At 52.6% G+C, this 11,900-nt stretch overlaps 1 protein-coding gene across 1 annotated transcript; it reads right to left on the reverse strand.

Moving 5' to 3' along the window:
- Window positions 1-4,995: 4,995 nt before the first annotated feature.
- Window positions 4,996-11,305, reverse strand: LOC147692266 (uncharacterized). Its single transcript, XM_086936761.1, has 2 exons — window positions 11,200-11,305; window positions 4,996-6,047 (listed from the first exon to the last, which is right to left on the reverse strand). The coding sequence occupies exon 2, from the start codon at window positions 5,947-5,949 to the stop codon at window positions 5,215-5,217; it is 735 nt and encodes a 244-aa protein (XP_086792887.1). The 5' UTR covers window positions 5,950-6,047; window positions 11,200-11,305; the 3' UTR covers window positions 4,996-5,214.
- Window positions 11,306-11,900: the final 595 nt, after the last annotated feature.

Below are 11,900 nucleotides of genomic sequence, written 5' to 3' on the forward strand. Positions count from 1 at the left end.
AGTCTCAGTAGGCTCTGCTGCCAATGTCGTGCTGGTCTCGCCGCCACTTGTCTCCGGATCATGTTCCGCCGTGGTGTCTTGCGATTCTGCATCAGTGAGAGAAACAGGGTTGTGTAAGTGTCATCATCTTGTTACACGATTACAGATCAATGCAGCACTGTACAGGCCTTGGCCCACATGCTAATCATCACACCCTGCAATCACTATTCAGCAACACACCATATAGTCCACAACAGTGCCTGTCATGCCCACAAACTGCATGGAGTGAGTCATGTCGAGCCACCGCCGGAGGAAGATCCTTCTCCTACCTGGCAGCCAAGACTTGGAACTCCCTCCCCACCCACCTTCGGCGAACCCAAGACCATCTCTCCTTCAGGAAGCAGCTCAAGACCTGGCTGTTCGAGCAGTAACATACCCCTCTCCCCAGCGCCTTGAGACCCTCCCGGGTGAGTAGTGCGCTTTACAAATGCCGTGATTGATTGATTGAAACATCACAACACCCTGCCAGTGGATGGAGTGCCCCCACCCCACTTACACCTGCCCCATAGGCATGATGTTGCCACTACACTCATCACCACTGACAGCCGTACATTGCACCAGAGAGTACCACACACACCTGTACTCACTTCATATGGCACGATGCCAACCAGGCCACAGCAAGCACCATGTGCCAATCTGTGTTCACATTGTCATCGGATGTGTGGTCCTCAAACAGAATGGTGCATGCAAAGTAGACATACATGGAGTCACACTCCTGAAGTGTACTTTGCAGTTCGGCAAAGTATGCACTTGCCACACCATCCCAATGAAGTGACCATGTGGCCACAATACATCTGTCACGGATTGAAAACTTCAGGCAGGAGCAGCACTGTTAGGCCATGGTGGGACAATGCCTCATGCAGGCACACATGGCAGTCGCCACTCACATCACACATCACAGCATGGCAACACACGCACATCACATGTGTCACCGATGCCACTGGCCCTGTACACATGCATACACTCCCCGACACACTAGCCCTCCCCAGATACTCACCATCTCTTTCTTGCAGCTGATGCCCCTTCAGACGTGCAGACAGGTCTGGATTGGTCACTGCCAGTATGCGTTCCATCTGCGGAGTCATGGTTCGCTTTGCCAAACGCCCTGTGCGTGGTAGCATCCCCAAGTTCATCTCTGCCACTTGCTTAGCCAGCCGGCTGATGTCGTCCCACCTCTTGTGACAGTGTGTGTGTCGTCTGTTTGATACCCCCAGGGCCCGCACCTTTGCTGCTATGGCCCTCCACACGGCCTTACGTTGGTGTGGCTTGAGCTGAAGGTATGGAAATAGAGAAGGGAAAAATTGACTTTTATGACATGTGACAAATCAGCATCCATCAGTACAGCGGCCACACACTGTCTCAGGACTCACAGTAACCTCCCTCTCTCCATAACTGATGGTACCCTCACGAGGGCACTCAGCTTGACATAAACATTAGTGATTGCATGCACACATTGTGGTTCTAAGTCTTCACACAAATGCATGATGCCTCAACCCAAATGCATTGGCAGCAGTGTGAAAATCAGTAATTGTAGAGGGCACTGATGGGGCATATTTAATATTCAGCGTGCAGCTACTGTATCAGGTCAGTCTGTTGATGTACATCGACTGGCAGTGCTGCCACTGAACCTACTCTGTGGGTCACACTGACTCTGACTATAGGGGCACCCAAAAATGTCCTCACAAGCATTCACTGTTATTCCATCTAATGGGACAACAAGCGTTGGTTCTGTATGTGCGACAATGGAACACACCCCACTCACACATACAGGTACAGGGCTATAAAAGAGTTACATGGCAACACACACACTCCCACGAGGTGGATACAGCGTGTCTGTCAGTGTCTGTCATCACCCCACATCCCCAATCATATTATGCTGCATCACCACTACACGTCCCACACCACCCTGCCCTACAGGTCCCTTTATGGTGACTTACCACAACATTGGGCCCACCGAACAGCCGTGGGTACTGTGCCAGCACCTCATCCACAAGGACATTTAGCTCCCCAATCGTGAATGGACTGGCACGGATCTTATCTGTTCTTGACATCCCTGTGGATATGGCAGACCTGTGGCGGAACTGAGTTGTGAGGGCTCCCAGACAGCAGGTTCTTGGGGCAGCAGCAGGATAGGCTCCCAGGCAGCAGGCTCTTGGGGCAGCAGCAGGAGAGGCTCCCAGGCAGCAGGCTCTTGGGGCTGCAGCAGGATAGGCTCCCAGGCAGCAGGCTCTTGGGGCGGCAGCAGCAGGAGAGGCTCCCAGACAGCAGGCTCTTGGGGCAGCAGCAGGATAGACTCCCAGGCAGCAGGCTCTTGGGGCAGCAGCAGGAGAGGCTCCCAGACAGCAGGCACTGTGAGCAGTGGAAATGTGAGGCTCACACACACAGATTTATAGCCCCCTAGGGTCGTTTGGAAGGTCAAAAGCTGCAACAATTGGTTGTCCGGGTCTACATCGTTCAAAAGCAACCAATGGCCGCCTCCGCGGTTGCGGAGCACACCTTCTGCGATTTTCAAATATGCATCATGCCACCGCCATCATCACTGCCATTGGCCGCATGCAATGCTCCATGGCTGTGACGCACCGCGGGTGCCCGTGGTGCGGTACCGCGATGGTGCATCATTCAAATGCAACCAATGCCCGCCTCCGCGGTTGCGGAGCACACCTTCCGCGATTTCCAAATATGCATCATGCCACCGCCATCATTGCTGCCATTGGCCGCATGCAATGCTCCATGGCTGTGACGCACCGCCGGGGCCCGGCGGTAGGTACTCCCATTTTCGTACCCATTGGTGTGTATGTCAATCAAGGACACTGTATCAGCACCCTGCAGCAACATGGAGAAGTGGGCATCATTGTACACACAATGCCACACAGCCATGTCATCCACAGGTGGACGCACGTTCAGTGTGAGTCACTTTGGACTGGGTTTCAGACACTTTAGTCACACATTTGTTGGCTGATGATGATTGACAGACTTCATCTGTTCTAATTCATGTCCTTCCGTACACTTAGTTGATGGTCAATGCAGACCTTGACCTGGCTGGTGGCACCGCATTCTATGGGACCTGACTTCTGCTATCACAAATGGTCATGCACACAACCGGAAGTGTTCCTGCTATTGTGATCATTCTGTTGATGACTGTGTAATGACTTTACATGATGCCTTGAGGTCTGGGAGGTACAACTGATGTGTATGATTGACATTGTAAGTCAAAATACATTAGCGGGTCTTGCTGCACCTTGTCTGCACATGTCAATTGGACATCCATTAAATCCGCATTCACTGTCCCAGATGTGTGTGTGATAGTTGTGCATTGTCACTGGAGAGGCGTGCCGTCTGTGTGTAGCAATTACCAAGCCATGTAACCTGAAGTGTCATCCGTCTCTCGTGCAATGGTTGTATTCCCATGACATCATTGGTGTTTTGTGCTATACCCATTTCATGATGCTTGTCACTGACATTGTCTTTTCACTTCTCAACTAGGAGGAGGCCGAATCTCCTACGTCAACTAACAGTGCTGGAGGACATGGAGAATGAGGCAATCATCAGGAAATTCAGGCTGGACAGACCAACATTGAAGTACTTGTGTGATCTATTGGAGCCCCACCTGCAGCCTCGCGGTCACTATCCTACGGCATTTACACTCACCTACAAGGTGATGGCAGCATTCCACTTTTTTGCGACTGGTTCCTTCCAGGAGACCGTGGCTAACGCTGGGGGGATGTCGCAGCCCATGTTCAGCATGGTGCTGCGGGATGTGCTTGCGGCCATGATGATCTATCGCAATCGCTACATACATTTCCCCAGGGGACGTGAATTGGCTGCCGTGAAGGGTGACTTCTATCCCCTAGGGCACATCCCACATGTAGTTGGTGCAATCGATTGCACCCATGTGGGTCTGTTGCCACCGATGGCGACGGAGCACATCTATCGGAACCGCAAACACTACCACTCCATGAATATGCAGGTGGTGTGCCTTGCGGACATGACCATCTCACATGTGTGTGCTAAGTATCCAGGTTCGGCACATGATTCGTACATCATGAGGAACAGCATGGTGCCACAGATGATGGAGAATCTGCAACCCGAACGGGCCTGGATTGTGGGTGAGTATCACTACTGCTATGGTGTGGTGTGTGTCACTTGCAGCACTCTGGCTGTACAACATTGCAATGTGTGATTGTCATTCACTGGAGACTCAGCATATCCCAGTCGCCCATGGCTGTTGACCCCACTCTGAAATCCCCAGACACCAGCAGACATCCACTACAATGAGGCACATGGCAGGACACGACGGGTCATCGAGCGGACTTTCGGCCTGCTGAAGTCAAGGTTCAGGTGCCTTGACAGGACCGGAGGCGCACTGGTATACTCACCTGGGAAGGTGTGCAAGATATTTGTGGCATGCTGTATGCTGCACAATCTGCCCATCCACAGGGGTGTCCCCCTGCTCCTGGACGATGGTGATGAACCAGCACCACAATCTGCTCAGGGACCTCAATCCAGTGATGAGGACAGTGGAGAGGATGAAGGAGTCGACCTGCACCAACAGCTCATTGTACGCTACTTCTCTTGAGGTGGGTGACAAGGTACAACGTGTACATTGTCTGGTGTTGTTGCTCTTGTTATGAATGGCTATGCGCAGATGTAACCGATTGGCACATGTTCTGTCACCCATGTGTGTTCTTTGTGTAAATGACCTTCATTGTTGAGATGTACATTGGAATGTATTTGTGCACATCTGGTAGACATTGTGTAATATGCCTGTGATGTCTTGGTTATTTGCAGTGCTGTGGTCTGTGTGTTGCCACAATGAGACCAGTGACTGTTGTTCTGTTGTGTCTCCCTAGGTGCTACAGAGGGTTCCTGCCATGCATACTGTACATCATTTCTACACATCATGGACATTGTCGACAATGTAAATACTGGACTACATAAATCACTACACAGAATATTGTGCTTAAGGTATTTTATTTTGTGAGTGGACATGTGATTGGTGCGGTAATATTTACATGAAGGTGTGGAATGAGCAGTGAGTTGACAGTCCTGTTCAATGAGATGCTACAGTAGACACCACATGGATGTGGTGGCCCAGTCCAACTGAGAGGTGCCTTTGCCAGGGCAATGTGGGGAAGATAGTCCAAAAGGTGAATGCAGTTGGGAAGAGGGTTGTCTTCACGGCTGGCTCCGTGACTGGCGTGTCGTAGGTGCTTTGCCTCCAGTGACTCCCAGGCTTTTCTTCGGACGCCCCCTAGATGTTTTGGGCGGTGGGGGGCCTGCTGAATGGGCAGCGGCGTCAGGGGAGTCATCCCTCTCTGTTGGCGCAGGGGAGGATGGTGCACTGTCATCCTGCGGTGCAACAGAAGGGGACGGAGGTGGTGGTTGGGACACAGGCCTGTCCCTCTGCAACGCCACTTGCTGGCCCATGAGGTCCACCATCTGTCCCAGGCCGTTATCGATGGACCTCATCAGCACGATCAGCTCCCTCATGAGTTCATCCGACCGGCCACTTTGTCCCTGGACCTCTTGGTAGGCCTCCACAACTCGGGAGAAGTGGTCCAGGGATGGTGTCCACTCCTCCCGAGGTCTGGTGGTGACCCTGGCCCTCCCACGTGCTCTGCTGCCACGGACCTCTTCACTCGCCACTGGGGGGCCACGCACTCTATCCCTGCCCTCCACAGCTGTTGGTGTGGGATGGTCATCCCTGGGGACAGGGTAAGTGCTGCTGGTGGTCCTGGTGGTGTTGGTGGCAGTGGCGGTGGTGGCTGTGGTGGTTGCGGTGGTAGAGGCCGTGCCTGCAGGGGTCTGCTGCGTTGTAGTGGCAGCAGAGGTGGTGGTGGTGAGGATGGGGGCCTGGGACCTCTGGGTCTGTGGCACACCAGATGTGCTGGCCTGGAGCTCATCATCCATACTGTCCTGGGAGTCCACATCCGAGAGTCCATGTGCCGGGGGTGGAGACTGGCTCTGCTGGTCGTTGGTGTTGTCCTCAGCAGTGAGTTGTTCGTCACCTGTGGAGTAGATGGGGAGTGGTCAGTGTTTCTGTCATTGGTGTTTCATCATCTGTCTGTACACTACTTACATATGCATTCATCAGTAGTACTAATCATGTAAACACCGTGTAACTTTTAATAGTGCTGAGTCACATCATGGAGTCATACATGTTGATTGTCAATGCTTTGAGTTCTATTGTTGTAGGTTCTCTGGCTGCAGGTTACACGCACACACACCATGCGGATTAACAGTAGATACATGCCTGTTAGGTGACTGTGCAGGATGCAATGGCTGACACATGCTCCTGGGTGGGGGAGGCCTCCATGCTGCTGGAGTGTAGGACAGGGGGAATGGTGGTAGTGGCAGTGCAGGCCTCTCTCCCTCCCTCCCTCCCTCCCACACCCTCTCAATGAAGATGGCTACCAACCTGTAAGTCTGTTTGTTAAACGGGGCAATGGCTGTCACATGCTCCTGGGTGGGGGAGGCCTTCATGCTGCTGGAGTGTAGGACAGGGGGAATGGTGGTAGTGGTAGTGCAGGCCTCCTTCCCTCCTTCCCTCCCTCCCTCCCTCCCACACCCTCTCCGTGAAGATGGCTACCAACCTGTAAGTCGGTTTGTTACACTCTGCAATGGCTGACACATGCTTCTGGGTGGGGGAGGCCTCCATGCTGCTGGGGTGGGGGCCAGGGGGAATGGTGGTAGTGGTAGTGCAGCCCTCCCTCCCACACCCTCTCAGTGAAGATGGCTACCAACCTGCAAGTCGGTTTGTTACACTCTGCAATGGCTGACACATGGTCCTGGGTGGGGGAGGCCTCCATGCTGCTGGGGTGGGGGCCAGGGGGAATGGTGGTAGTGGTAGTGCAGGCCTCCCTCCCTCCCTCCCTTCCACACCCTCTCAGTGAAGATGGCTACCAACCTGTAAGTCTGTTTGTTAAACGGTGCAATGGCTGACACATGCTCCTGGGTGGGGGAGGCCTCCATGCTGCTGGAGTGTAGGACAGGGGGAATGGTGGTAGTGCAGCCCTCCCTCCCTCCCTCCCACACCCTCTCAGTAAAGATGGCTACCAACCTGTAAGTCTGTTTGTTAAACGGTGCAATGGCTGACACATGCTCCTGGGTGGCGGAGGCCTCCATGCTGCTGGAGTGTAGGACAGGGGGAATGGTGGTAGTGGTAGTGGTAGTGCAGGCCTCCCTCCCTCCCTCCCACACCCTCTCAGTGAAGATGGCTACCAACCTGTAAGTCTGTTTGTTAAACGGTGCAATGGCTGACACATGCTCCTGGGTGGGGGAGGCCTCCATGCTGCTGGAGTGTAGGACAGGGGGAATGGTGGTAGTGGTAGTGCAGGTCTCCCTCCCTCCCTCCCACACCCTCTCAGTGAAGATGGCTACCAACCTGTAAGTCTGTTTGTTAAACGGTGCAATGGCTGACACATGCTCCTGGGTGGGGGAGGCCTCCATGCTGCTGGAGTGTAGGACAGGGGGAATGGTGGTAGTGGTAGTGCAGGCCTCCCTCCCACACCCTCTCAGTGAAGATGGCTACCAACCTGTAAGTCTGTTTGTTAAACGGTGCGATGGCTGACACATGCTCCTAGGTGGGGGAGGCCTACATGCTGCTGGGGTGGGGGCCAGGGGGAATGGTGGTAGTGGTAGTGCAGGCCTCCCTCACTCCCTCCCACACCCTCTCAGTGAAGATGGCTACCAACCTGTAAGTAGGTTTGTTACACTCTGCAATGGCTGACACATGGTCCTGGGTGGGGGAGGCCTCCATGCTGCTGGGGTGGGGGTCAGGGGGAATGGTGGTAGTGGTAGTGCAGGCCTCCTTCCCTCCCTCCCTCCCTCCCACACCCTCTCAGTGAAGATGGCTACCAACCTGTAAGTCGGTTTGTTACACTCTGCAATGGCTGACACATGCTTCTGGGTGGGGGAGGCCTCCATGCTGCTGGGGTGGGGGCCAGGGGGAATGGTGGTAGTGGTAGTGCAGGCCTCCCTCCCTCCCACACCCTCTCAGTGAAGATGGCTACTAACCTGTAAGTCGGTTTGTTACACTCTGCAATGGCTGACACATGCTTCTGGGTGGGGGAGGCCTCCATGCTGCTGGGGTGGGGGCCAGGGGGAATGGTGGTAGTGGTAGTGCAGGCCTCCCTCCCTCCCTCCCACACCCTCTCAGTGAAGATGGCTACCAACCTGTAAGTCTGTTTGTTAAACGGTGCAATGGCTGACACATGCTCCTGGGTGGGGGAGGCCTCCATGCTGCTGGAGTGTAGGACAGGGGGAATGGTGGTAGTGGTACTGCAGGCCTCCCTCCCCCATACAGGCCTCCTCAGCTGGATGGCTGGCTACATGTTGGGTGGGGCTGGACAGTGTAATGGTGTTTGTGTATTGCAAGGTAGTAATTGCATTGTGATGGTTGTCATTTGTATGTACTTACCAGCCTCCGCTCCCCCGGCTACTCCTGTGAGACTCTCAGGTAGTAGTATGGCAAGCACCTTCTCCTCCCATGGTGTGAAGGTCTTCGGTGGGATGTAAGGGCCACTGCCAGTCTGGTTAGCCAGCGTCCAGTTCTTGCTCCTCCTCTCCTTGACAACCCTCTTCAGGTCATGCCACCGCTTCTGGATCTCCTTCTTGGATCTTGGGGTGGCCCCTACTGCATTCACCCTTTGGACTATCCTTTCCCACATTTGTGTCCTGGTGGCTAATGGTGTCTGTTGGACCAGGCTACCAAATAGTTGTGGCTCTACTCTCACAATCTCGTTGACCATGACTTTCAACTCACTGTCGGTGAATTTGGGCATTTTTGGTGCTGTCATGGTGTGTGGAGGTTGAGGTGTTTGTGGGTGCAGGGGTGTGTGGGTGCAGGGTTGTTGTGGGGATGTGTGAGGTGGGTTGTGTGATGGGGGTTTGTTTGTGATGGTGGTGTTGTTGATGGTGGTGGTGGTGTGTGTGTGTGTGTGTGCGCTTAGCTCTATGGTCTCTCCGGTCAGGTGTGGTGTATGGCCTTCTGATCTGGAGTGATGCTAAGGATTGTGGTCAGTGAAGGGGGTGGCTTTGTACTCAGCTGTGTGGGTGTGTCCAATTGGAATTAGTTTGTCAGGTGTGTTGTGGGAGTAGTTCTGTGGTTTTGTCTTTGAGTTTACTACATCAATTTTATGTGTATGTGTGTGTGTAGTTTATTTTGGGGGCAGGGCTACTTTGTTAATGGGATTTCGGATCCACTGAGGTGTATTCATATCCACCGGCATATTTTTCATGTTTGTCCGCAGCGGTGGCTTTGCTGCTGCTTGTGCGCCATTTCTCCCATTCACTCCTGGGTGCGTCCGCGCCGGTCATTGTCGGTGTTTCCGACCACGACACCCTCGGGGATATCGTAATTTACCGTGCGGTGTGTCTGTTTTCCATGCAGTGGGATGTGCCTTTTCCGCTGCTTCACCGTCCGCCACGGTCCATTTTTTGCCGTCTCCGCCCGCGTCGGGCGGATTTGCTTGGCCCGCTGTCGCCGCGGTCGGTCTTTTGTGGCGGATCATCCTAATTTTGCGGACGGTATTTCCGCTGTCCTGTCGGGTGGTGTTTTTCCGCCTCCATGGCGGTCGGGGTGGTTTTCCGCCTGCTATCCTAATGGGCCCCTTAATGTTTAACTTGACTATTTTGAAAATAAACGTTTGTGGACAAACGTTCTTGTTGCTGGAGTCCGTGATTATTTTCACTAAAAAATTACACGCACTTGTCTGTTTTTTTAAAAAGCGTAGTAGGGAACCGTGTTTATTTTAAATCATTTATTTTACATCCAATACTAGCTTGGCTTGTCGTTTTTAACGCGCAGTAAATAATGTTTGTCAGAAGCTGTGTTTATTTTTAATGAGCAGTGAAGACAATTAATGTTTAATTTGACTATTTTGAAGTTAAACGTTTGTGGATAAACGTTTTTGTAATTTGAGGCAGTGTTTATTTTCACAAAAAACTACACACACTTGTCTGTTTTGAGGAAAAGCGTTGTATTGAACCGTGTTTATTTTCAATCTTAAACTCAAACCCTTAACGTTTGGAGTGGTTCTTTTCCCTTCACTTCCCTATGTAACCTCTATTCCAGCTTGCGGAGTAATAGTATTGTGTGCATTATGTTTGCGGAATGAATGCTTATGTGGGGTGAAAGTATTCAAAATGAATGTTTTTGCGGAGTGAAAGTATGCGTGATAATAGTATTCGTAATGAAAAATTCGTAGTAAAGGTTGATTACCATCTGTGCATCATGCGAGTCCGCCCTGGCCCTTACAGTATCATGGCTGGTAGACAGTTTATTGAGTTGGGTGGCAATGCCACTGACGCTGGCCTTCACGAGTTCACGTCTAGCATAATCGCCTTCAGGTCGTCGTCCCTTATTGCGCCAGATTAAGTCTGGGTGGCGAGTTCTCCGGTCTCTGGCGCCGATTCTTCCTGTCTGGTCTACCTACGCTGATCGAATGCTATCTTGGGCTGCTTGACGTCCACTTAACCCATGATGAGCTGCCACAGCAAGGCGGGCCGCCACTTGATGCCTAGGTGCACAGAGGTTGGGATTGCTGGAGCGTGAGGGCGTGGGAAATTTTAGGGCAGCAGGCGGAGCGACACCAAGGAGATACCTGGGAGCTTCAGCGAATGGTAGTGTATTCCATGGCGGCAACAGCCGCCACTCAGCAGGTAAAACAGCAGGATGCCCCATAGCTGGTGCATCAGCAAGCTGGCCGTTGCGTCATTCAGTGGCGATCAGGTAAAAAGTACCTCAATGCTCCACCTCCTATCTCCTCTAGTGCAGTGTGGCTGGCTGCAGGATGTGGGTTGCTCCACAGACGCGCAGGGGGCTCGAGGCCCAAGGGAGGCAGCAGCCAGGGAGGCGCGTTGGCGGACGCTTCCGCAGGTTGTGAGCAGTGCAGATAATCAGGAGGCCCACAGCGATGCATTGTGCTCCCGCCCGCACCAACAAGACATGCGGAGAGGGCCGTGTGGAGAGCTCGCCAGAACGAGGCAGCCAGCTGCGGGGAGACAAGGAGGGCGTGACTCCCACGTCGCAGAGGGGTTGCACCCAGAAGGAGTGAGAACGGGGAACCCGCTACCAGACAGCGCAGACCCAGGCCCTGCGGTACTGCGAGCGCACCCACAATCAGCCGCTGATCACCCCCGATGCGGCGCTGCACTCACCTGATGATCGATGCAGGCAGTAACCTCTCAGGAGCCGCTCCAACAGTTCCGGTGTTGTGTAATATGTGGTATCCCCTCGGGATCCTGTATCCCCTTGCTTCAGCAGACTCCGGACGTCCTGCCTATTGGACACCTCGGACGAGCCCACAAGCAGTCCCGCCCACCCTCAGGAGAGGCAGCCTCGGCTTTAGCAAGGCAGAAGCAGCAGCGCACAGAGCTGTCAGTAATGGATGCATCTATCTGCTTTACACGCTTACTGGGACACTCGAAAAGGGTGTCAATATATAACTTAACCCTTTTATTTCTTTACTCTGCCGTGACCTCTGACTATTTAAACGGACACCCTTGAGATATTAACTACTTTTAAAACAAAGGACAAAAATAACAGGATATCTCGAATGCAAAACGACACGAAAGGAAATGGAATGAAATCAATATGAGTTAAACACAATTAAAAGGGAGATGACAGTTTCACAGTAATGGAAAATGCACGGAAATCATGCAAACATTAAACAGGGAGCAAGGAATAATTTCAGGATTGGAAAAGAACAGAGAGAAAGCATGACAGGAAAGTGGAGAAAAAAACATTTTGGCTTTTTAATTAAAAAACATACTCAAAGCCTTAAAGATAATACATGGAAAGAAGAGCCTGTGCATGAGCTGGACCTTGAAAATATTTGAATTAAGATTTGTACGCTTAG

The sequence above is a fragment of the Lissotriton vulgaris genome, chromosome 9 (assembly GCF_964263255.1).
Source record: "Lissotriton vulgaris chromosome 9, aLisVul1.2, whole genome shotgun sequence".
Taxonomy (NCBI): Eukaryota; Metazoa; Chordata; class Amphibia; order Caudata; family Salamandridae; genus Lissotriton; species Lissotriton vulgaris.